The sequence below is a fragment of the Rana temporaria genome, chromosome 6, assembly GCF_905171775.1.
Source record: "Rana temporaria chromosome 6, aRanTem1.1, whole genome shotgun sequence".
Classification (NCBI taxonomy): Eukaryota; Metazoa; Chordata; class Amphibia; order Anura; family Ranidae; genus Rana; species Rana temporaria.
The window spans coordinates 59,927,393-59,954,715 of NC_053494.1; the positions used below are offsets into that span (position 1 = coordinate 59,927,393).

Here is a 27,323-nt window from a genome sequence, read left to right on the forward strand (position 1 = left end):
CCAAAGCCCCCTAACGGGGCTCCTAAAAAAAATTGCAATAAATAAATAAATAATAAATAAATAAAAAGTAAAATAATCAATATAAAAACGTCTAACACTGCCCACTGCCCTACTGACACCATTCTCTGACCTTATGACATTGTCCACTGCTCTACTGATACTGCATATGTGTTGGAGCTTTGGGGTGCACACCCTAATGCAATAGGCTGGGCACACCTATGGTGCCTCATCATTGGTGTTGGGGGAGGAATAGTACCACGTCTTTGGTGTCAGTGGGAGGAATAGTGCCCCACCCACCATTGGAGCACAGGTGTGTGAGGAGGAAGGTGTGTCGGAAGCTGCTGTGTGAGAAGGGAGTTGCCTGGAAATCTCTCCCAGCTCTCCTGGCCCCTTTTCTGGGGAAGCCATGGAGGGCAGTGGGGCCTCCCCTGCTGGAGGCTCTCAGCCATCTCCTGGGCCATCTGCTGGCATGTCTGCCCCTCTACAAGCCTCAGCTGGTGATCTCTCTGCCCCTGGTGTGGATGAAGGCTCGGAGGCCATTCGGGAGCGAGTGGTGGCCGGGATAAAAGTCCTAAACCGGGAGAGGGATAAGCTGTACAAGCTACGTGCGGAGCTGAAGCGCCTGAGAAGGCAACGTGAAGGCTTACATAGCCAGAAACGCGGATCCATGGATCCAGAGATCCAATTGGCCAAGGTCCGTGTGGACCACCAGGAGACCATCGTGGCCATAATGGAAGGAAGGGATGGTCCTTTCAAGGAAAAGTTCTGCAACGACAAGAGGTTTGCAAAGGTGACAAAGATGGAGGTGGAGGAGGTGGAGACCCCCAGTTCTGACCCCCTGCCCCCCCAGGGAGAGGTAAGCACCCCAATGCCTTCCCAGGACTCAGGAGGCATGCTGAGGGTGATCCAGGTAATGGAGTCTCCTGTGCGGGGGGATCAGATGGTCTTTAATGATGAAGATATTGCAGATGGTGTACCTGATAAAGTGAAGCCAGCTAAGCCCCATGTTGTGAATAAGACTGTGTATGTACCATCTAGCACCATGACTGATAATGTGCCCAATAATCGGACTGTATGCAGCAATGTTGTGTCTGCTGAGGCTGCAATGCAGCAAGAGACACGTTTAAAAAATGACATTTCTGTGAAGGAACTGCAAGTCCCAGCAGAACCCATTAACCCCACTGCTGCTGAGACCAAAGCTGATTGCCCCACTGCTGCTTTGGACTCCACAGCGCAGCATCAGGCGACGGCCGGTACTGCAACAGAAACTATAATTATACCTGATGGGAATGTGTGTGTGGCTGATAATAATCATCCCAGTTCAGGTGGCATGGACAATGGTCCCATTTCAGGTGGGATGGACAATGGTCCCATTTCAGGTGGGATGGACAATGGTCCCATTTCAGGTGGGATGGACAATGGTCCCATTTCAGGTGGGATGGACAATGGTCCCATTTCAGGTGGGATGGACAATACTAACTCTGTTCATGCAGATAAAGTGACTTCAGTGTGGGGTCTTGGCCCCAATAAACCCACTTTCGCTCAGGTGTTGCGCTCTGCCCCTGGTAGCTCCGCCCCCAAGCAGGGTTTTCCTCTAAGAGCTACTACCTGGAGCCCCCCGGGATATGGTCTTGGGTCTCTGGCTTCTGCTGGGGGCCCAAGACGTAATGTTGTCATCTTGAAATGGGAAGGTGGTGCAGTCCCCCCTGCAAGGCGTGCAGTGGTGGATTTAATCCTGGAAATGGGTTTTGGGGTAAATGATTTGTATGCTTTTATTCATGTGTCAGGGACGCGAGAGTATACAGTCAGTTTCACCAAGCCAGAGGGTCTTGACCTGTTCTGGGAACGATATGAGGCCCGGTGCAGGTCAAGACCCGAATGGGAGAGTCTGGCCCCAGTTGCGATTTCGCAGCAGTCAACAGTAAAAAAGATCACTATCATCCTCACCAATGAGAGCGTCCCTGCCAGGGATCTGGAGGTCTGGTTGAGGAACTACGGGGAGGTTTTGACCAAACCCAGTAAAATATTAGATGAGCGTAACATCTGGACTGGGGGATGGTCGGTAACAGTCAGGCTGGCCAGGGATGGAAATGTTGTCCGTCACCTGCCCTCCTCGGCTTTCATAGGGAGGGATAGGATGACCGTGTTCTACCCTGGTCAGCCGAAGCTGTGCCACCGCTGTGGAGAGAGGGGGCACCTTAGCTCCTCCTGTTCGGCCTTGATATGCTCAGTGTGTCGGGGTCAGGGTCATATGGCCAAGGACTGCACCCAGAAGATCAGGTGCAACCTGTGCCTGCGACTTGGCCACCCTTATAGCAGATGCCCTGAGGCCTGGCACAATATGGAGAAGGAGGTAGTGGATGAGATGTCAAGGCTGGACAGGATGGAGGGGGAGGCCCCTGGTGTACCATCCTCCGCTGCGGTGACCGACCCCCCTGGTCCTGCTCAGGATCCCTCCCCAGTTTCCTCCCCAGTTCCCTCCCCAGTTCCTGTGACCACCCCTTCTGTGTCTGTAAGTACTCTTTCTGTATCTGTATCTGTGTCCCCCCAGCCTACTGTACCCGCTCCTCTTGTGTCAGAACCTTCCAAGTCTGTGCCCCCTGAGTCAGTTACCCCCCAGAAGTCTATCCCTGTTAAGTCGGATTTACCCCCCCCATCAGGAGTGATAGCGGGTACTAAAAAGGTCGCTTCAGAGAAAAAAACAAGGGATGAGGGCATCTCTGAGGCTGACCTCAAGTACCTGGAGGAGAGAAGGAAGGTTGGGCGGCGGAAGAAGCAGGTGGTGAGGACGGAACGGGGACGGGAAGCTCCGGTGCATGTCTCCACCCGTCGTAGGTCCTCTAGGTGGGACATTTCGTCATCTGGCGCTTCTTCAGAGCTGAGCTCTGAGTCAGAGATGGAGTTGGAGGCGGCCTCAAGAAAGAGGGAGGCTTCTGGTGATGAGCAGCAGAGGGGAGCTAAGAAGCAATCCACCCAATAACCCAAATGGCGGTTCCCCCTCCGTTAAAAGTGGCGACAATAAATGTCGCCAGCATTAAGTCAGTGAGAGCTCGTTCTATGGCCTTCTTTTTGTTCAGCCAATTAGATGCTGAAATTTTATTTTTGCAAGAGACTAGGCTCACCTCCTTGGCAGATATTCATATGGCCAAGAGAGAGTGGAGGTATGGTCCATCTTACTGGTCTCTTGCGGCCGAGCCTTACGGCGGTGTGGCGGTGTTGTTTAAAACCGGCATGGTAACTGTCCGGCGGGTTATTGAGGTGGAGATTGGGAGATGTATGGTCTTAGACGTCCTTGTGGGAGGGCAGGACCTGCGCCTAATTAATATCTATGGGCCGCACACAAAGTGGGACAGGAAATGCCTTTTTACAAGGATCAAGCCATTTCTTTTTACATCCCGGCAAGTGGTCTTTGGAGGTGACTTTAATACAGTAACTAGGCCCAAGGACAGGAAGGCCTTCAAGGACAGGCTGGGATATGATAGCGTTTTTTTAAATAGTATGGTTAGGGATGCTGGTCTTGTGGATGTGCACATTGCGCACCTCCCGGATGACACCGGGTTCACCTTTCATCGTGGTAATAGTCAGAGTAGGATAGACAGGTTTTTTTTGAAGGAGGCCTCTGCTTTCTCACCCCCAGTGGTGCAGGCAGTAGAGTTCTCTGATCACTGTATGCTATCTGTGGCCCTGAATGCTTCAGACGCCCCTCAGAGAGGAAAGGGCATCTGGAGATTGAATTCGACTCTACTCCAGGAAGAACATGTTAGACAATCCTTTGAGGAATTCTTTCAGGCACAGGTGACCCTCCTGGACTTTTGTAGCAGCAAGGCTGAGTGGTGGGAGCTGACCAAAAAGAGGATCGCTGGATTCTTCAGGGGCCTAGCCAATAGAACACAGTTTAATAAATACATGACCTACCAACGTTTGCGGAGGAAGCTGGATATTCTTGTCTCGAGAGGAGGAGATCCTGGGGCAATCTCCGAAGTGAAACTCCTTCTCAGGAAGTGTCAATATGACCGGCATGCCTCTTTGGTTCTGGAGAGGGACTATGGGAAGTACCACTCGCCTGACCCTTACCAGAACTGCAAACAAGGTGTAGCTGTTAAAGCGGTCGTTGGCCTTAAGGACAGTACAGGTTCCGTGACAAAGTCCAGGTCAGGGATTCTGGAGGTCGTGAGGTCCTTTTATGCCGACCTTCTTGGAAGGAAAGAGCTTGACCGTGACAAGATGGAAAGCTTTTTGGACTCTACTCCAGGTCTAAATGGTGGAGATGTTCCATTGATGAATTTGACAGAGGAGATCACAGTTGAAGAGGTGATGAGGGCAATTGAACAGCTTGCCATCAAAAAGTCACCCGGACCGGATGGCTTGACGGCTGAGTTTTACAAAGCCTTTAAGTCTATTCTGGCCCCACATTTGGTAGAGGTTTTTAACAGTTGTCTTGCTGAGGGGGTGCTTTCCCCTTCCATGAGGCACTCGGCTGTGATTCTTCTGTCAAAGGGTAAAGATCCTTCGATGATTGAGAATTGGCGCCCCATCAGCCTTCTTAATGTCGATAGAAAGATACTGGCGAAGATATTTTTCTGGCGCCTGTCGTCAGTAGCAGAGTCTTTGCTTTCTCGCCATCAGCACTGTTCGGTCCAGGGTAGGAGTACCTTCACAGCGGTGTTAGCTGTTCGGGAGGCCTTGGAGCGGTGCAGGGCTGCAGGCTGGGGAAAGTACTTGCTGACATTGGATCAGGCAAAGGCTTTTGATCGTGTTAACCATGAGTACCTGTGGTTGCTCCTTAGTAAGTACGGTCTGCCGGGTGGTTTTGTTGATTGGCTGAAAGTCTTGTATAAGGGGGCAGAAAGCTTCCCTCTTGTTAATGGTTGGGTTGGGCAGTCCTTTGGGGTTGGCTCCGGGGTGCGCCAGGGTTGTCCCCTGAGTCCCCTGCTCTATGTGTTTGCAATCGACCCCTTCATCAGGAGGCTAGAGAGCGGCATGTTGTGTGGGGTACCAGTGGGGCTCCCGGGTGAGCCGCCATTGAGGGTTGTTGCTTATGCGGACGATGTATCGGTGATTGTCACTGGGACGGATGAGGCGGAGGAGGTGGTCTCTCTGACATCACGGTATTCTGAAGCATCAGGCTCCAAGATCAATCAGGAAAAGAGCGAAGTTTTCTGGATGGGAAAGGAAGGTGAGGGGTTTGATCTCCCGGACACCTTTCCAGTGCCCCGGGAAAGAATTAAGATACTAGGCATTGAATTTGGACCCGGCGATTATGGCCTCAAAAACTGGGAAGGCAGACTGGAAATTGCCAATGCTAAGGTGGTCAACTGGAAGAGATGGAAGTTATCTATGAGGGAAAGGGTTGATCTGATTAAGACTTACCTGATTCCGATCTTCTTGTATGTCAGCTTTGTCTGCATCTTGCCAGTGTCTCTCTATGCTAGGGTCAGTAGTGTGTTCTTCCAGATGCTGTGGGGGAACAGACTGAACCCCATCAAGAGGAATGTCACCTACCTATCCAGGAGGGAGGGTGGCTTAGGTATGGTCAACCCAATTCTTTTCTTTTCACTGCTATTTCTCAAGTTTAACATTGGTAGTATGCTTGCAGTGGAACCTCCTGGATGGGCAGGCATATTTAGATCTTGGTTTAGTCCTTTTCTGCGACTTTGGGAAGAAGGTGGCCAAGTGAAGAATCGCAGGGGTCATCGTGGTCAGCTACCAGCCTATGTAGCTCCGTGCCTGAAGTTACTGCGGCAGTGGCGATTGTCGGCTGAAGATCTCAGATCGGTTCCGAGGAAAGACCTTATGAGTCGAGTCTTGAGCGAAGTCTTTCATGACCCACTGGCCTTAAGGGATTGCCCAGGCCCAGTTTTGAGGGTGGGGTTGAGACTAATTAATTTGGATAGAATACCTCCTAAATTTAGGGATCTGGCCTGGTTGTGCTTCCATGGGAGGCTCTATGTTCGGGGCAATTTGAAATTCCGCAGTGGGGTGGATCGTAGCTGTCCTCGGGAGGAGTGTGCAGGTGAGGAGGAGACTATGGACCATTTTCTGCTTCGTTGCCCTTTTAACATAGAAGTGTACAAACAGGTGGGGCGGGCGCTCGGTGTTCCTTTCCTCTCCAGGCTGGGTTATGCCGAGTGGGTGTACGGAGCATTCAGTACCGGTGGAGGTTTTTGTTTGGATACACTTTTTTTAGTTAGCCTAGTGGTCCGTTATTTCACCTGGAACGCACGGTGTCAGGTCAGCATTCGGCAAAAAATCCTTCCTGTTGAGGTGGTGGTGTATGACATTGTGCATGAGGTGGGGAAGATTCGGGGGCTTGAGAGAGACAAGCGGGGTCAGGGGGCTTGGCTGAAGGCGTGGAGGGGTTTCAAGCCTCCCTGACTGCCAGGAGTCTCTTTCCCGGGTGTGGCTGTCTGTCTCTTATCACCCTAGATTATTATTTTTGATACATTTTTGATAAATGGCTGCGTACATAGGTGACGGGTTGTGCCTCTTAGGCCCTCTCTGCTGCTTTGTGTAAATAGTTTTGTAGTAATGTTTTGGTAGTGGTGTATAGTGTATATATTGTATATATTCTGAACCCGGATGTGTATTCCTTGGATTTAAGTTTTGTACTATAGTTTTGTTTTTTACTTTTGTATAAAATTGGTTGCTTGATTCTTTTCAATAAAAGATCAATAGTGCCTCATCATTGGTGTCAGTGGGAGGAATAGTACCTCATCATTGGTGTCAGTGGGAGGAATAGTACCTCATCATTGGTGTCAGTGGGAGGAACAGTGCCTCATCATTGGTGTCAGTGGGAGGAATAGTGCCACGTCTTTGGTGTCAGTGGGAGGAATAGTGCCCCATCATTGGTATCAGTGGGAGGAATAGTACCACGTCTTTGGTGTCAGTGTGAGGAATATTGCCCAATCATTGGTGTCAGTGGGAGGAGTAGTACCACGTCTTTGGTGTCAGTGGGAGGAACAGTGCCTCATCATTGGTGTCAGTGGAGGAACAGTGCCTCATCATTGGTGTCAGTGGAGGAATAGTGCATCATCATTGGTGTCAGTGGAGGAACAGTGCCTCATCATTGGTGTCGGGGGGAGGAATAGTACCACGTCTTTGGTGTCAGTGGGAGAAATAGTGCCTCATCATTGGTGTCAGTGGGAGGAATAGTACCGCGTCTTTGGTGTCAGTAGGATGAATAGTGCCCAATCATTGGTGTCAGTGGGAGGAATAGTACCATGTCTTTGGTGTCAGTAGGAGAATAGTGCCCCATCATTGGTGTCAGTGGGGAGAAAAGTACCACGTCTTTGGTGTCAGTGGGGGGAATAGTGCCTCATCATTGGTGTCAGTGGGAGGAATAGTACCGCGTCTTTGGTGTCAGTAGGATGAATAGTGCCCAATCATTGGTGTCAGTGGGAGGAATAGTACCATGTCTTTGGTGTCAGTAGGAGAATAGTGCCCCATCATTTGTCTCAGTGGGGAGAAAAGTACCACGTCTTTGGTGTCAGTGGGAGGAATAGTGCCTCATCATTGGTGTTAGTGGGAGGAATAGTACCGCGTCTTTGGTGTCAGTAGGATGAATAGTGCCCAATCATTGGTGTCAGTGGGAGGAATAGTACCATGTCTTTGGTGTCAGTAGGAGAATAGTGCCCCATCATTTGTCTCAGTGGGGAGAAAAGTACCACGTCTTTGGTGTCAGTGGGAGGAATAGTGCCTCATCATTGGTGTTAGTGGGAGGAATAGTACCGCGTCTTTGGTGTCAGTAGGATGAATAGTGCCCAATCATTGGTGTCAGTGGGAGGAATAGTACCATGTCTTTGGTGTCAGTAGGAGAATAGTGCCCCATCATTGGTGTCAGTGGGGAGAAAAGTACCACGTCTTTGGTGTCAGTGGGGGGAATAGTGCCCAATCATGGTGTCAGTGGGAGGAATAGTACCACATCTTTTGTGTCAGTAGGAGAATAGTGCCCCATCATTGGTGTCAGTGGGGGGAAAAGTACCATGTCTTTGGTGTCAGTAGGAGAATAGTGCCCCATCATTGGTGTCAGTGGTGGGAAAGTACCACGTCTTTGGTGTCAGTAGGAGGAATAGTGCCTCATCATTGGTGTCAGTGGGAGGAATAGTACCACGTTTTTGGTGTCAGTAGGAGAATAGTGCCTCATCATTGGTGTCAGTGGGAGGAATAGTACCGCGTCTTTGGTGTCAGTAGGAGAATAGTGCCCAATCATTAGTGTCAGTGGGAGGAATAGTACCACGTCTTTGGTGTCAGTAGGAGAATAGTGCCCCATCATTGGTGTCAGTGGGGGGAATAGTACCACGTCTTTGGTGTCAGTGGGAGGAATAGTGCCCCATATCAGTAGAAGAAATAATGTCCCAAGGGCCAGATAAAGGCAAGCAAAGGGCTGCATCTGGCCCCCGGGTCGCAGTTTGGAGACCCCTGGTATATGATGTTAGTTCACATTTTCATTTTGTCTGAAATGGTGAACTTACAATTTAGGATACAATTGTTATTTTGAATGGTAAATTAGAGCTGGCATCTTTCCGACATGCGATCTCATAATTCGATTGGTCGAAATACAATCATATTCATGAACAAAGTATCTCAGTGCTGCTGACGATCGATAATACTCTGCCCCGGCCAATTGATTCCGTTTAAGCAAATCCAATTGAAATGAAGTCTAAATCAATCGGAGGGGAAGACGTGGCAAATTGATTGTCTGTGGGTTTGATCATTTTAATCAGATTTGATATCAAACAGCTAAAAAAAATAAAGTGTACATGGCAGTTTTTTTTATCCAAATTGAAGTTTGTAAGTGGGGTTTTGCCGCCCCCCCCCAACACAAATGACTTAAAAAAATCCAAACGGATTGCCCTAATAAAGTAAATCCTTCCCCCGGGCTCGCCATGCCTCCTGCCAGGGCTGTAATCACATGGGGGGCACTTCTGCATTGTGGGGGGACGCTCCCCCTTATGGCCATGTGATGCATCGTTACCCCCTGCCACTGTTTGATAACTTTATTTTGACACCTCGTTCTTTGCGTTGTGACACTCTGCCACGTGGTGAGATATGACGCTTTGCGCTGCCTAAGGCTCCATTCACACTAATGCGTTTTTTGATGCATTTTGCAGAAATGCAGGGAAATTTTTTAACATGGTTTCCTATTGGACATGTTCACATCAATGCTTTTTTGTGCCTCTGCGTTTTTGGAAAGGGTCAGGGACTTTTTTTCCTGCAAAAAGCAGCGTTTTGCATGTAATAGAATTTAATGGACCCGCATTCAAAACGCAAGTACCGAGTTTTTACCACGTTTTTACTGCGATTTTGCCGCGAATTGCGTTTCTTTTGTTTGTTTTTTTTTTAACCTGTTTATAGCTGGTTGTTAAAGGAAATGTAAAAAAAAATTAATTAAAATTGCGGTAAAAACGCACGTCAAAAAACACAGCAAGCACCGCAAAAAGTACTGCAAAAACGCTCAAAAGCAACATGCATAGGTGTGAATCGAGCCTTAAGATTCCAGCGCATCGGCAGATCTGGGCTCCCTATGTCGCATACAAGGAGCGGGCGGGGTAGGGAGAGGATAGAGGGCGGAGGGAGAAACCAACAGGAAGGGATGATCTAAGGCTCGATTCACACCCATGCATGTTGCTTTTTAGCATTTTTGCAGTGCTTGCTGCGTTTATTGACATGTGTTTTTACTGCGATTTGCGTTTTTAATTTTTTTTTTTTACATCAATTTACATTTTTTTACATTTCCTTTAACAACAAGCTATAAATAGGTAAAAAAAAAACGCAAATCGCGGTAAAAATGCTGTACTTTTGGATGCGGGTCCATTGAATTCTATTACATGCAAAACGCTGCTTTTTGCGGGAAAAAAGTCCCCGACCCTTTCCAAAAACGCAGAGGCACAAAAAAGAATTGATGTGAACATGTTCCATAGGAACCCATGTTAAAAAAAATTTCCCTGCTTTTCTGCAAAATGCAAAATACACCAAAAAACGCATTAGACCCCTTTCACACTGAGGAGTTTTTCAGGCGGTAAAAATAGCGCTGCTATACCGCCTGAAAAACTCCTTCACTGCCTACTCAATGTGAAAGACCGAGGGCTTTCACACTGAGGCGATGCGCTGGCGGGAGAGAAAAAATCTCCTGTCAGCAGCATCTTTGGAGCGGTGAGCGGCGTGTATACCGCTCCTTCACCGCTCCTTTCCATTTAAAACAATGGGAAACCGCGGCAATACCGGTGTTATTGGTGTTTGTTTGTTTTTTTTTTTAGTTTTTTCTTTGCTATTCTAAAGATTAGACCGACTTTTTTGGTTTATTTCTTTCTTGGGGGGAGGGAAGTATGTAGTGGAAGGATTAAAAGGATAGTCAAATTCTAAGGATATAATTAAGGTTAGAATTATAATAATATAAGTTTAAAGATAAAGTAGAAATAGGGGATTGGAGAAATGAAACGTGTTTAAGAGTAAAATAAGCAGAATGTATGTAAGACGGCTTATTTGTAAAGATGTATTATGACTATCTTTGTGAATTTTTTTTTTAAAAATAAAGAATTGGAAAAGAAAAAAGATTCCAGCGTGTCTTCATTTTTACACAACGCATTGTGAGGAGGTGAGTTTTGGATAGACAAGGGAATTGAGGGGGACGCAGATATCAATAAAAGCTTGCCAGGGGTTCTAACCCTTCTCCTTCTATAGAAAACACAAGAAGGGACACACTTTTAGGAAATCCTCCCGTTTATTATATATATATTTAGAGTGACTCTTGAGGGCTCAATGACAACACACAGTCGGAAGCGCCTCCGTTGTGTCACCTCAATGAATCAGCCGCTGTTCAGGACAGGTACAGTCATGTGACTACAAGCTCCCTGCCGAGCTATTCTACAACCACACCCCCTCACCACGCCCAGCTCAGCGAACACCTGGAGGAAGGCCCGCCTCCCTCCATTTATCCGACCAATCAGCACACGCCGCTGCCCAAGCCTCTCCCGGAAGCGGAGCCCCCCTTGGTGCGGGCTGTCCTGGTACTCCGAAGTGGGAGGAGCCAGCACTGTCGTGCTCAGTCTTGTTCCAGTGTAAGAGAACCGTCACCACAGAACGGGGCGGCAGAGGGTCACCGCATCCCGGAGACCATGGACGGCGAGGAGGATAACGGTAGGTGACCAGGAAAGGAATATTGGGCGCCCCCCCTCCCCATGTCCCACCTGATAATGGTAAACTCCGCCCACACTGGTATCAACTCCCTCCAGACACTTTCACATGAGACCCTGAGAAGAGCCCCTCCCTACACAGCTCTATGAGTGTCTCTCCATCATTCCCACAGCACAGCACAGGGGCTAATACAGTGTTGTCACTCACAATGTTCTCTGTGTATAAATATATATATATATATATATATATATATATATATATATATATATATATATATATATATATATATATATATGATAGTTCTAACTTTATTCATCTATGGACGTCACAGTCTAGGTATGTTTTCTCTGTACTAAGAACCCATTCATTATACAGGATCAGACCATCCTGGAATAGTCCTATAGGTGTGAATGTGGAGGACATTGCAGAGTTCAGTGGTGTGGATGGGGGACACGTGACACCTGTAGCACAATGGGGCTCATTTACTAAAACAGGAAAATCGGGTGCAGCTATATACGGGAGCCAATCAGCTTCTTACTATGGCTTGTTCAGTTAAAGTGATTGTAAGGCTTTGTGTGTGTGTGTTTGTGTTTTTTTGGCACTGGCAGGTGGCACTGGTCACTGATTGGCACTGTAGGTGGCACTGGTCACTGATTGGCACTGTAGATGGCAGGTGGCACTGTAGATGGCAGGTGGCACTGGCAGGTTTCACACTGAGCTGATAGTGTAACTGTGTGAAACTGACATGTAACTGAATGCAGAGAGAGACCAACTGTCAAAATTCAGCAGTGATGTTGAGGGGGTGGGACCTGGGGTGGACCCAGCAGCTATCAAACGCCAGCCAATAATTTGGGCTGCTTAAGAAAGGGGGTGGGGCCACTTACACATAGCAGCCTGCCCAGATCCCCCACATAGTTGGCATGCACTGTAGACAGCAGCGCCTGTGATTATAGTAAATATCTCCTAAACCGTAAAGGTTTAGGAGGTATTTCAAGCATCTACAGGTGAGCCTTAATCTAGGCTTACCTGTAGGTTAAAGTGATTGTAAAGGGTTTACAACCACTTTAACATCAGTTTGGTCCTACAGCCTGCATCCTCCTGGGACGTCACATTTCAGGAGGATGCAGAACCAGTCTGAAAGTGCTGCACAATCTCGAGCAGAGGGGAGTAAGCTGTGAAAGCTCGGGAAAATACAGTCGGCTCCCACATCCAAGATGGTGGCATTGGGTATCTGAAGACCATGCTGGACTCCTGGGCTTTTGAGTGTCTGTTTGGTAAAGGCCCATTCACACATAAATGGACAGCTTCCTCACAGTATACTGGAGTGGTCTACTATCCGGTAGTAGGGGGTGGTGTGTGTTTATTTTTTTTGTGTTTGTTTAACCACTTAACCCCCGGACTATATTGCTGGTCAAAGACCAGAGCACTTTTTGGGATTCGGCACTGCGTCGCTTTAACTGACAATTGTCCGGTCGTGCGACGTGGCTCCCAAACAAAATTGGCGCCTTTTTTCCCCACAATTAGAGCTTTCTTTTGGTGGTATTTGATCACCTCTGCGGTTTTTAGTTTTTGCGTTATAAACAAAAATAGAGCAACAATTTTGAAAAAAAATTATATTTTTTACTTTTTGCTATAATAAATATTATTTATTATATAAAAAAAAAATGTTTTCCTCAGTTTAGGCCGATACGTATTCTTCTACATATTTTTCATAAAAAAAAATCGCAATAAGCGTTTATTGATTGGTTTGCGCAAAAGTTATAGCGTTTACAAAATAGGGGGTATTTTTATGCATTTTTATTAATATTTTTTTTTTTTTACTAGTAATGGCAGCGATCAGCGTTTTTTTTTTTTTTTTTGGTACTGCGACATTATGGCGGACACTTCAGACACTTTTGACACATTTTTGGGACCATTGGCATTTTTATAGCGATCAGTGCTATAAAAATGCATTGGATTACTATAAAAATACCACTGACAATGAAGGTGTTAACACTAGGTGGCGGGGAAGGGGTTAAGTATGTTCCCTGGGTGTGTTCTAACTGTAGGGGGGGGATGGCCTCACTAGGGGAAATGACAGATCGCTGTTCATACATTGTATGAACAGAAGATCAGCATTTCTCTCCCTGACAGGACCGGGTGCTGTGTGTTTACACACACAGCTCCTGGTCCTCGCTCTGTAACAAGCGATCGCGTGTGCCCGGCGGCGATCGCGCCAGCCGGGCACAGGAGTCGGGGGCACGCACGCACCCCTAGTGGCCTGCGCGAGAGCCAACGTTATACTACTACCTGCCGCCGTCGTTTTACATTCATCAGCTCAGTGCATTGTGAAAATTGATACTTGAAAATTGTTGTTCACAGATGCTCTCCATCCAATCTTACAGAGCTTGAGCTCTTTTGCAAAGGGGAAATGGGCAAAAATGTCACTCTTTAGATGTGCAAAGCTGGTAGAGATATACCCAAAAAAGACTTGCAGCTGTAATTGCAGGGAAAGGCGGTTCTACAAAGTATTGAGGGGGGCTAAATTCAAATACATGCAACCGTTTATCATTTTCCTTCCACTTCACAATTCATCTTCCATTTTGTGTTGGCCTATCACATACAGGTGTCCGTTTAATAAACCGCGATAAGCCGAGATCATGATGATCACTGCTTATCTCAGAGCATTGCCGGTTTAATAAACACACACACACACACACACACACATAGATATATATATATATATATATATATATATATATCTATCACATGTCTGAAAACATGTACTTACATGTTCTTTTAAACTTTAGTTACACTTTTTGAACTCGGCTGCACCATAATCTCACAATATCTCACAAGATTACAGGCAGCCCACCCACTTTTACACAGATCTCGCCCGTTTTCAGAGAAAACACTTCTCTGTTCTCCCTCTGAGTACTGAAGTTCTTGGTTTAATAAACCGGCTGCAGAGGAGATAATTTTCCTCTGAGAGCTGAACCGAGAAAAAACTTCTCACTTTACAAAATGGACACCACAGTGAGGGGAAAAAAGTATTTGTTCCCCTATTGATTTTTGTACATTTACCCACTGGCAAGAAATGATCAGTCTAATTTTAATGGTAGGTTTATTTTAACAGCGAGAGACACGATGGCAACAAAAATATCCAGAAAAACGCATTTCAAAAAAGTTATAAATTAATTTGCATTTTAATGAGTGAAATAAGTATTTAATGCCCTTATCAATCAGCAAGATTTCTGTTTCCCAGGTGTCGTCAATACAAGTAACAAAATGAAAGAGGGAAATCACCGCTCTAGGATACCAATCAAAAGTCTCCTCACCTGATCCAAAGCCACGGGTGCTGGCAATTCATGGAATGATGCAAAATGAAGGAAAAACGTTCTGGACAGCCGCACACCAAAAATGTATTGCTTTTATTGTAAAATCAAAAAACACACAAAAAGCATGCCACAGCAGACGGGGTAAAAGCTGACGCGTTTCATAAGCACTAAAGTTTGGTGTGAAACGCGTCAGATTTTACCCCATCTGCTGTGGCATGCTTTTTGTGTGTTTTTTGATTTTACAATAAAAGCAATACATTTTTGGAGTGTTGCTGTCCAGTGTTTTTCCTTCATTTTGCATCAATACAAGTAACACGCTGTGATTAGAAGCACTCTCTTAAAGGGAGTGCTCCCAATCTCAGCTTGCTGCCTGTATACAAGACACCTGTCCACAAAAGCAATCAATCAGATTCTAATCTCTCCACCGGGGCCAAGACCAAAGAGCTGTCCAAGGATGTCAGGGACAAGATTGTAGACTTGCACAAAGGTGGAATGAGCTACAAGACCCTCGCCAGCAGCTTGTTGAGAGGTTGACCACAGTTTGCAATTATTCACAAATGGAAGAAACACAAAATAACTGTTAATTGCGCTCAGTCTGGGATTCCATGCAAGATCTCACCTCGTGGCATTTCAATCGTGAGAACTGAGGAATCGGCCCAGAACTAGAAGGGAGAATCTTGTCAATGATCTCAAGGCAGCTGGGACCAAAGTCACCAAGAAAACACACTACACCGTGATGGACTCAAATCCTACAGCACCTGCAAGGTCCCCCTACTCAAGAAAGCACATGTACAGGTCTGTCTGCCTATGACCCCAAGAACACCATCCCCATTATAAAACATGGAGGTGGAAACATGCTTTGGGGGTGTTTTTTTTTACTGAGGGGACAGGACAACTTCACTTCATCAAAGGGACAATAGATGGGGCCATGTGCTGTCAAATCTTGGGTGAGAACCTCCTTCCCTCAGCCAGGGCATTGAAAAGTGGCCGTGGATGGGTAATCCAGCATGACAATGATGGGAAAACATACGGCCAAGGCAACAAGAAGAAGCACCACTAGAGTGGTCTAGCCAGTCTCCAGACCTTAATCCCATAGAAAATATGTGGAGCGAGCTGAAGGTTCGAGTTGCCAAAGGTCAGCTTCCAAACCTTAATGACTTGGAGAGGATCTGCAAAGAGGATTGGGACAAAATCCCTCCTGAAATGTGTGCAAACCTGGTGGCAAAACCCTTGTTAGCAATCACAGAGGTCAAACTTTTCTTGTCGTTGGCCACCAAGTACTAAAGCTGGCCATACACCTATAGATTATCTGCAGATAATCTATTGGTTAGATGGAAAAAGTGCAACAGATTTCTCCATGTATGCTAAACTGTGTGGATGGAGGAATCTTCCACTGGGCCAAGTTTCGGTATCTTGCTAATTGGCTGGCTCTCAACCTAAACAATGCCTGCACCCAATCAGAATGTTCAGGTATTGTGAGAGCCAGCGGGGCCGACTAGCAAGATATGGAAGCTTGGGCCAGTGGGAGATTCTTCCATCCACACAGTTCAGCGTAGATGGAGGAATCTGTTCCACTTTTTCTATCTGATCATAGAAAATCTATAGGTGTATGGCCAGTCTTAGCCGTGTTTTGCGAAGGGATCACATATTTATTTCACTCATTAAAATGCAAATTGATTATATAATTTTTTTGAAATGCGTTTTTCTGGATATATTTTTGTTGCCATCCTGTCTCTCACTGTCAACAGAAACCTACTATTTAAAATCATAGACTGAGTATTTCTTTGTCAGTGGGCAAATGTACAAAAATCAGCAGGAGATCAGATAATTTTTTTTCCTTCACTGTAAAATCCCAATAAAATACATTTAAGTTTTTGGTTGTAACATACTTTGACTTTTTCAAGGCACTGTATAACGTGAGGCTGCTGCTATTACTAAATGTGTTTCCACACACAGTGCAATCGGTAAAGAGAAAAGCTGTGATAGTGTTGCCCAATAGTGAACGAACAGTCAATCCAATCAATCATTCAATCAATTGAAAAAACAAAAAATAGTGGCTTCCGTAAATATTGAGTAACAAACTGTGCTATAAAATTGCTATGAACATTGAAAAATACATAAGCACATATTGGGTAAATGGATAAAGTCATAACAGTCCACATATAAAATTGTCTAGTGCATCTTCATATTTCAATATGTGCTCCACCATATAACAAGAGTGCTCCCTCGCCGGGTGAAACACTCACTTACCTCAGGACAAGACCCTCAAAAGGGCCAACACAGAATAATTGGTAATCAGTCCAGTACACCATATAGTGGGTCCTCTGCTCACCTCCTCCATTTATGATAAAACGTCCCTAGCTGGGATGATTCCACAGAACTCTCAGAATAAAGGAAACCATCTCCAATAGTGCAATATTCTGGTTAAAACGCATAAGAGAATTTCACAGCTCTTACTGTGAAGAAACCTTTCTGTATTTATTTGGAGATGATATCTCTTTTCTTCTAGAGGTAAAGAGTGCCCCCCTTGTCCCCCTTAATCTCCTTTTCTCAGGAGAGAATAAATTCAGTTCCTCTAATCTTTCCTCATAGCCGGATTTCTCCATGTCTTATCAGTTTGGTTGCCCTTCTCTGCACTTTCTCCAGTTCCCTGATTACCCTTTAAGAACTTGTGCCCAAAACTGAACTGCATATTCCACATGAGGTCTTACTAATGATTTATATAGGGGGGAAATTAGATCTCTCTATCATCTCTCTGGAGTCTATACCTCTCTTAATACAAGAATGGACTTTGCTCGCTTGGAAACCGCAGCTTGGCCTTGTATGCTATTATTGAGCTTATGATCTACCAAAACAACCACTTCCTTCTCCACTACAGATTCCCCCAGTTATACTCTCCTTGGTATGTATGATGCATGCATATTCTTTGCCCCCAAGTGCATAACTTTACATTTATCAACAATAAACCTAATTTGACACATAGTTGCCCAATTAGACAGATAGTAGATATAAAGATATGAGGCTTGTAGTTGTTAAATATGTAAATAGGTCAGGTTTCCAGTCCTATAACTGCATATATGGAAAAAATTTGTTTGAACAAGAGGGTCAAACCGGAAAGAAGGACTATAAGGAAATACACCTGAAAAATAAAAAAACAAGGACAATTGTAATTGTCCTTGTTTTTTTCTTTTTCTTTCCTCTTTTCTCAATTAACTAATCAATGATCGCAATCAGGGAAGGACACTATAAAGAGGAAACCCTGATGTGCATCGATACGCCCAGACGAAGCTATGCATTGACCATGCAAAACTAGTCGGCGAGGATCTTTTTATTTGACTATCCGGCTGTCTTACAGACTTGCATGTCTGTGTGATTCTCATACGATGAGGCTTAAGAAGCTGTCTGAGACTGCATGACAAATACAACGAGAGCAGAGCAAAAACTCTAGGCAACTATTGAAGGATATAGAACATGATCTGATTCCTGTTTCATACCTACGGATGTGAGTCTTTGGGGATAACAGCAAAACCAGCTATAAAGCTAATCACTGCAATAGTGAATGACACACATGAAGTAATATCTTCATAGCATGAGGACATCAGTTGGTCTGTGTGTTATCTATATTTGAACAGATCCCCCTACATGATTGCAAACTTCTGGAGAATCTTTCTCAACCAGCCTGGCTGGATACACAGACGCTGCGATCTTTCCATCTGTGGACTACAATCACGAACGGCAGAAGCAAACACCTGAATGTTCCAGGACTGGTAAAGTACCCACTGTGAATTAATGCTCCTCTCTTCTATACTCTATGAGAACGCATTTTTTGGAAAATATTGAAATCATATGCTGGACTTTCAGGGACCCCTTTGAAATATATGTGGGTCTTTCTGCCTCAGGAGTCTAATCTTTTTCAGGCATTGTTGCAATTACTGCACTTTCACTTTGTAAGGACGTATACAGGTAGCTTCCTGTCCCTTATTTTTTCCAAGATATGTGAATATCCATCAGCCACTGTTGCCTTATATCAATTAGCAGAGATACAATACTCTTGGTTTGAATCTATATGTAGCGGAGTACATTCAACATCAACTATATGAGGATATAAACAGGGTTTCCTGCTCCCTCTTCGATTGCTGCAAGATTGCTACATTGATTCCTTTTGCTACATTGATTCCTTTTCCTTCTATCTCTGCCACCTCTGGTGTCCTATTTCTCTCAGCAGCTCGAGCTTCAGATGAGACTGGAGGGATAATATATTTTCTCTACTTTTCAATAAGTTGGTTTATTGGTTAATTTCATTCAGGGATTTCCCTGTAATATATATCCCTCCATACTATCTGATATCCAGATAGCCTTTATGTTTATATGTTTTGTATATATTTTTTCTTTATTGTTAGTATGTGGAGGCTGCCTTGCTGGTCTCAATATACCCTATAGTTGGTGAACCGCACTGCAGTCAATCTTTTAATAATATTGTTCCTTATCTAATCAAGTTCTTCCATTATATGTATTATTAATATTTAATTAAATTTTTCTACTTTTGAATAATTATTTAGTCAGGTGTATTTCCTTATAGTCCTTTCCGGTTTGACCCTCTTGTTCAAACAAATTTTTTCCAATTAGACAGAGCATTGAGGTCGGCTTGTAAATTGGCGACATCCTGCAAGGACGTTATTCCACTGCATAGCTTGGTGTCATCTGCAAAGACTGAAATGTTACTTTTGATCTCAGACCCAATATCATTTATAAAGATATTAAAAAGTAAGGGTCCCAGCACTGAACCTTGGGGTACACCACTGATAACCTTAGCTTGGACCAGGGGTGCCCAACCTTTTGAAGAACAAGGGCCACTTGGTAACTGGTCGCGGGCCACAATGAGTGGAGTGGAGTGGGTGGATGGCAGCCCACTCGACTCTATAGAGCCCACTCTACTCTCAGCACACCAATCTCGCAGGTAATAGAAGTCTATGGCTCAGTACAGGTAACCCACAGGTGCACTTCTCTGTACCTGTGGATCAGTTTGAGAATTTAGTAATAAAAACATACCTTTTAATAACAGTATTCTATGTTATTCCATCCCAGAGCAGGAATTCGTGGGCCACATCAGAGGGCTCCGCGGGCCACATGTGGCCTCCCTGGCTTAGACCATTCAGCGTAAGAGTCATTAACCACAACGCTTCCCCCCCCCCCTTTTTTTTTTTTTTGCCAGTTTTTTTTAATCCATTTACAAACTATTCTTTCCAGACCTGTAGACTTTACCTTACACATTAGCTATGTGTGGGGAACTGTGTCAAACACTTCTGCAAAATCCAAGTATACCATGTCCACCGTCAACCTCTGTCCAAGGTTTTACTTACCTCTTCATAAAAATAAATCAGGTTTGTCTGACAACTTCTGTCTTTCATGAATCCATGCTGTCTGTTGCTTAAAATGCTTTTTTTGTTTAGCAAGAACTCATCTATGTGGTATTTTATTAAACTCTTCAGTATCTTCCCGACTATAGAAGTTAAACTAACAGGTCTATAGTTACTTGGTAACTATAGACCTCATTAAAGAGTCCCTAAAAATGAGAAGCAATGGCTTTGAAATTACAGAGCTCAATTCTTTTAGGATTCGTGGGTGGATGCCATCTGGTCCTTTTTGCTTTATCCACCTTTTATTCCATCTAAATATTTCTGGACCATATGACGTTCGAGTCGTTTTTAAATTTTGTATCCTTGATTTACTTTCTACGTGTTCTGTTATATTCTTTGTAACATTTTAAACAAATGTAAGTGTTACTTTCATTTTATTTTCAAAAGCTCTTTTCTTATAGCTTTTTTTAACTTTTGGTCGTGAGCCGCATGGGTTTTTTTTTTTATACAAAAAGCTTTATTTTGGGATAATTTGGAGAAGGGGAAGAACTTTTTTCTTCTTGATGATGATTTACCCATTTCTTGTCCTGGTTATACCTCTGTGTTGACAGGGTGCCATTGGAACAGGATGTAAGAAAATCTCAGTGGGAACATAGACAGATGTCAAGGACTTTTGAATCCTTCCCCCACTCTGAAATTACAAAAAAAGTTTAGTATGGCTTTTATTATAGCTTTTCAAGTAGCTTTTATTTCTAGAGTCTAAACATGACCATAGTGTGGGACTTCCTTTGTTTTGTTTTACAGAATAAATACATTTAGTGCTATTTATACTGTTGAGTCTTCAATACTTGAATAAGTATCTATTGTCATGGCGTTCAACAATGGGCATCATTGATTTTCACATTCAGTATAAAATTTGTAAATGTCAGGGAACTGAAGTCCTTAAAGTATGCCTCACATATGAGACCAACTGAAAGATCTGTGTTGGGTGTAGCAACTAATCTATTCCTTTTACAAAGGGAAATCTAGTGTTTGGCTGGGGCCACTCCATAGGAATCTCTGATGTTTGTTTCACCACATGGGAGTCTGCAGACAAAATGTCCTCGACAGCGGAACATTGATGAGCCTTTTATTACCTTTATCTTGTGAGTCAAGTACTTGGCGCAACACATTTTGCACAGTATAGAGTTTGCCCCATCCATGGAATTTATAAATCATTGACAGACTCTGGACTCTATAAGCAATCAGAAATTTCGGGAATAGGTTACTTCTGTTTAGCACTATACTGGTTTTTCTTTTTTTTTTATTTTGTTTTGCTCTTTGCTCTTTACTGTCACGTGACTGGCCAATAAAACGCCTCTCCTCCTCCTGTTTACTCGCCTAAAGTACCGTCACTCAAAGGAGAAGGCTTTGGTCACTCCTCCACTTCTCTTGATAAATGACAGCCACACGCCAGTGCTGGTGCTGGGAGATTGACATCTGTCGGTGGCCAATCGCAGGCGCGTCCTTTGTGCATGGGGTGGGACTGCAAGTGTGGCTGGCCAATGTCAGGGAGGAGGGCGGGACGTGGTGCCAGCATGATGCGTTTGCCGGCTCCTGTGCATGGGGGGGGGGGGGGGGGTGGGCAAGTAGCCGGTCACTGGCCCTGCCTACAGCTGAACTAAATGTACCTTTTTTATATGTATAATGACCATGGCTTCTATTAACTGAAGTTATGCACCAACAGCGGTTTTAATATCCAAAATAAAACCTACGTTTGGCAGCAAGGTACAGGGCCAATCTTAATGACCTAAATATATCTTAAAAATTTCAACCTGTAATCGGATCCTTTTTTTTTATCTTGTTAACTGTAGAAGTGTTCTGTTTCAGTTCATTGTTACAAGCTCATACAAGCTATTGCCTGTCATGTCATTGCTTTGTGAGAGATCTTTTTTTCCATGACACGTCTTTAGTGAATGGGGGCTTTCTTGAGCAAGTCTTTTTTTTCACATCACTATAATGCATCAGGGAAACTAACATATTAATGTGTAGGAGGGATGTGTGTGTGTGTGTGTGTGTGTGATATATAGATATATATATATATATATATATATATATATAATATATTATTACAGTACAGACATAAGGTTTGGACACACCTTCTCATTCAAAGAGTTTTCTTTATTTTCATGACTATGAAAATTGTAGATTCACACTGAAGGCATCAAAACTAAATATAAAAATATGATAAAATATATTTCATATTCTAGGTTCTTCAAAGTAGCCACCTTTTGCTTTGATTACTGCTTGGCACACTCTTGGCATTCTCTTGATGTGCTTCAAGAGGTAGTCACCTGGCGCAGCACCCCATCACTCTCCTTCTTGGTCAAATAGCCCTTACACAGCCTGGAGGTGTGTTTGGGGTCATTGTCCTGTTGAAAAATAAATGATGGTCCAACTAAACGCAAACCGGATGGAATAGCATGCCGCTGCAAGATGCTGTGGTAGCCATGCTGGTTCAGTATGCCTTCAATTTTGATTAAATCCCCAACAGTGTCACCAGCAAAGCACCCCCACACCATCACACCTCCTCCTCCATGCTTCACGGTGGGAACCAGGCATGTAGAGTTCATCCGTTCACCTTTTCTGCGTCGCACAAAGACACGGGGGTTGGAACCAAAGATCTCAAGTTTGGACTCATCAGACCTAGAATATAAAATATATTTTCAGTTGTTTCACACTTTTTTATGTATAATGCCACATGTGTTAATTCATAGTTTTGATGCATTCAGTGTATATGTATGTGTGTGTGTGTGTATGTATGTATATATATATATATATATATATATATATATATATATATATATATATATATATATAGTGTATATACACAAGGCAACTGATGAAACAAAAATATATGGACAGCCGCCCAAAAAAAACCTTGATGGTTTTCTTTATTGTAAAAGGATAAATGAGCACTACAAGTCACAGCGGCTGTTTATCCCCTAATTTTTGCTGTGACTTTAAGTGCTCATTTATCCTTTTACAATAAAGACAAACATCAAGGTTTTTTGGAATGCGGCTGTCCATATATTTTTATTTCATCAATTGTTCGGGAGACACGTCGTATGACCATGCAGTTGTCAGTTAAAGTGACACAGTGACGAATCACAAAAATTGGCCCAGTCATTTGGCAGCCAAATCCTCCGGGGGTGAAGTGGATAATAAGCAGGACATTGATGCTGATAACATTATATTGAATGTACAGTACCCTTGTGGCTGACAGAAACCAGAGTTGGAAAAGACTTATTGTAAGTAAATCACCAGGACCAGGTGGCTTACACCCAAGAGTTCTCAAAGAACTTGGCCATAGTATAGCCAGACCATTATTCCTACTTTTTAAGGACGGCTTACTGACTGGAATAATACCAGAAGATAAGCAGAGCCGAGATGTATGTAAACCTGAAAACTACCGACCAGTCAGCGTAACATCATTAGTATGTAAACTATTGTAAGGAATAATAGAAGACCATATCCAAGACTTTGCCAATGAAAATGGCATCATTAGTAGTAACCAACATGGATTTATGAAAGACCGTTTGTGTCAGACCAACATTTAATATTCTAGGTGAGTTGTAATTTGGATAAAGTAAGGCCTGTGGACATAGTGGCCCTGATTCACGTACAGCGGCGCATCTTTAGACCGGCATAGTGCATTTCATATGCGCTACGCCAACGTAAATCAGTGAGGCAAGAACTGTATTCACAAAGCACTCGCTCCCAAACTTGCGCCGGCGTAACGTAAATTGGCCGGCGTAAGCCCGCCTAATTCAAAGTAGGAAGGTAGTGGGCGTGATCTATTATAATGAAGCGTGACCCCATGTAAATGAAGGGCCGAACGAACGGCGCATGTGAGCGCATGTGAGCGCATGCTCACAATCACATTGCATATACTCCCTAAGATACGACGGCTCAATGCCTACGACGTGAACGTAACCTACGCCCAGCCCCATTCACGTACGACTTACGTAAACGACGTAAAACACGACGGCTGTTCCCTGGTCCATTCCCTAACATGACTTACCCCTGCTTTAGGTGGAATAACTTTACGCCGGACGTACGCCTTACGTAAACGGTGTAGACTACTGCGACAGGCGTAAGTACATTCGTGAATCGGCGTATCTAGGTCATTTACATATTCAAAGCGTAAATCAATGGAAGCGCCCCTTGCGGCCAGCGTAAATATGCGCTCAAGATACGATGGCGTTGGAGACTTGCGTCGGTCGTATGAAGCCAAAATTCAGGCGTATCTTGTTTGCTGAATAGGGCGCTTAGATACGACGGCGCATTCGTGGACTTACGCGGCGTATCAGAAGATACGTTGGCGTAAGTCTTTTCTGAATCCGGGCCTGTGTATCTAGATTTTGCTAAGATGTTTAATACGGTACCCACCAGCACTTGGTATGAGCCTAGATGGAAAATGTGTGACAGGAGCATGTTTAGAGAGTAGTGATTAGTGGCATATTTCCTGAATAGTACAGAGTTGTGAGTGCTTTGCACCAGAGCTGGGACCAGCTCTGTTTAACCACTTGCTTACTGGGCACTTAAACCCCCCTCCTGCCCAGACCAATTTTCAGTTTTCAGCACTGATGCACTTTGAATGACAATTGCGCAGTCATACAACACTTTACCCAAATGACATTTGTATCATTTTTTTCCCCCACAAATAAAGATTTATTTTGGTGGTATTTGATCACCTCTGTGGTTTTTATCTTTTGTTAAAAAAAAAAAAGACTGAATTTAAATGTTTTATTTTTTTGCAAACTGGTAATTTTTTTTCCTTCTTCATTGATGTACGCTGATGAGGCTGCACTGGTGGTGGGCACTGATGGGCTGCACTGGTGGGCACTGATGGGTGGTCACTGGTAGGGGGTTTAGATTGGCATACATGAGGCAGATGTGTTACTTGGGAATCTGTTCTGCCGTAATTATATACAAACTTTGGGATCCCATTTTATATATTGGACTACTAAATTTATTGCCTTAAATACATTTTTGTGGACCATTTACAATTTGACCTTAATACAGGGCTCGACAAATCCCGGTCGCCAGGTCGCCATGGCGACTAGAAATAGTGTCCTGGCGACTTGGCTTGGAAGGTGAGCTGACGCCATCTGGTGGTGAGCCGTTGGTATGGTGTCCGTTGGTATTACAAGTTAAGCATTACAAGTTAAACAGCAATTCTAATGTCATTTTTCAATGCCATATTCTTCCCTCTAATTAGAACCCCCAAACATTATATATATATTTTTTATCCTAACACCCTAGAGAATAAAATGGCGATCGTTGCAATACTTTCTGTCACGCCGTATTTGCGCAGCGGTCTTACAAGCGCACTTTTTTGGGAAAAAATTACACTTTTTTTTATTAAAAAATAAGACAACAGTAAAGTTATCCCCATTTTTTTTAATATTATGAAAGATAATGTTACGCCGAGTAAATTCATACCCAACATGTCACGCTTCAAAATTGCGTCCGCTCATGGAATGCCGACAAACTTTTACCCTTTAAAATCTTCATAGGCGATGTTTAAAAAAATCTACAGGTTGCATGTTTTGAGTTACAGAGGAGGGCTCTACCAATAGCGGCGATACCTCACATGTGTGGGTTGAACACCGTTTACATATGCGGGCGCTGCTCACGTATGTGTTCGCTTCTGCGTGCAAGCTCATCGGGACGGGGTGCGTTTTCTGGCTCCTAACTTTTTTAGCTGGCTCCTAGATTCCAAGCAAATTTGTCAACCCCTGCCTTAATACTATATTATACTTTTCATATCATACATACCGTATTTGCCGGCGTATAAGACGACCCCCTAATAATCTGCTGAAAACTGTGGTTTTGTGGTCTACTCACCGTATTGGACGACCCCCTTGTGCTGTAGTAATGTGTTTTAATTAAATGAAGAAGCCGCAGCCTGCCGGGTGCTCTGTAAGGCTGTATGTAGTCTATATATGTGCCGCTCAGCCAATCCCGATGCACTCTGTTGATGACAGAGCATGCTAAGCCTGCTCGGATTGGAGTAACAACCTCTGCCAATCCGAGCAGGCTACATAATGTAGCCTGCTCAGATTGGCAGAGGTTATTACTCCAATCCGAGCAGGCTTAGCATGCTCTGTCATCAACAGAGTGCATCGGGATTGGCTGAGCGGCGCATATACAGAATACATGCAGCGTACAGAGCACCCGGCGGCTGATATCGAGCAGCTGCTTCACTCGGCGTATAAGACGACCCCCGGTTTTTGGCTGTGTAATTCCGGTGTACAAGGTCGTCTTATACGCAGGAAAATGCGGTATTTGTTAGTTTTTTATTTTATCACCTCCCAGTCCTTTTAGTACTATTAGATCATAGATGGCTAGTATGGGTCTTTTGAGATCGATATAGCTTCAGCTGTTATACTTAGTATTTTTTCTGACTTAACAGATTCTTATTATCTGTTTATTGGTCGCTTGCAACGATCTAATATCCGCACATACTTACCTGGTGGATCTGACTATCACCAGGATTGCTACACTGTGTGTTCTTTCAGCATTGGTGCACCTCATAGGCTGTTTTTGATTCATCCAATTTTTATCAGACTAGGTGAGCACGGAGCAGTTTTACTGCCAAGATCTATGTAATACACTTTCTTTATCAGTGTTGTATTGTATACTAATGACATATTTTTATGTCCTGTACAGACCACATGTAACGAAAGATGGGTGCAAGGCTCTGATGAAGCACAAGTGTGCGAAACATATGGCCATCTGCATATATGAAATATCTTGTTTCTGAATACCTCATGTAAATTTAGTATCATATTTTAATGTTATTAATAAATTCTGATGCCGCGTACACACCATCGCTTTCTGCGATGGAAAAAAAACGTCATTTTCAAAAACGTCAATTTAATTGACCGTGTGTGGGCAAAAACGTCGTTTTATGTCTTCTAAAAAACGACAGAAAAAAATTGAAGCATGCTTCAATTTTATGTGTCGTTTTTGGCCGACGTCGTTTTCTGTGTTCTAAACATTGACCGTGTGTACGTAAAAACGTCGATTTAAGCCCGCGCATGCTCAGAAGCAAGTTAGGAGACGGCAGCGCTCATTCATGTAAAACGACTGTTCAGAATGGAATCAGCACATTCGTTAAGGTGTTTTTCAGCTTATAGACAAGAAAATAAAGCGCTTCTTTAACCCCTGCTTTTAACTGCTACCCAGAAATGGACGTTTGTTGCGGCTGATCTTGTTACATAGTTATGACAAGCTTTTAATTAGTTTCTTTCTTGTTTGATAATGTTTATGTTTGTGTTCTGTTATTTAGTTGTATCTTCCATCTTAAACATTTTAAATATATATATTGGTCCACCTTTTTTTTTTTATTTTAATTTTTGTCACCAATTTGATTAGTAATCTCTATTTTGTTTTTATTTAGGAGTGTGTGAAGTGTCTGCAACAACCTAATTTTTTAGTTAACTCACCCACAAGCATGTTTTTTTAC

General features: G+C 43.9%; 1 protein-coding gene across 1 annotated transcript in view; it reads left to right on the forward strand.

Annotated features, from left to right (window-relative positions):
• The first annotated feature begins 10,813 nt into the window (after nucleotides 1-10,813).
• TMC7 (transmembrane channel like 7) overlaps nucleotides 10,814-27,323 on the forward strand; it is a 120,696-nt gene continuing 104,186 nt past the window's right edge. Inside the window, exon 1 of the mRNA XM_040356891.1 lies at nucleotides 10,814-11,136. Within this exon, the coding sequence (XP_040212825.1) occupies nucleotides 11,115-11,136 (22 nt within the window). The 5' untranslated portion in view covers nucleotides 10,814-11,114. The remainder of the gene's footprint in view (nucleotides 11,137-27,323) is intronic.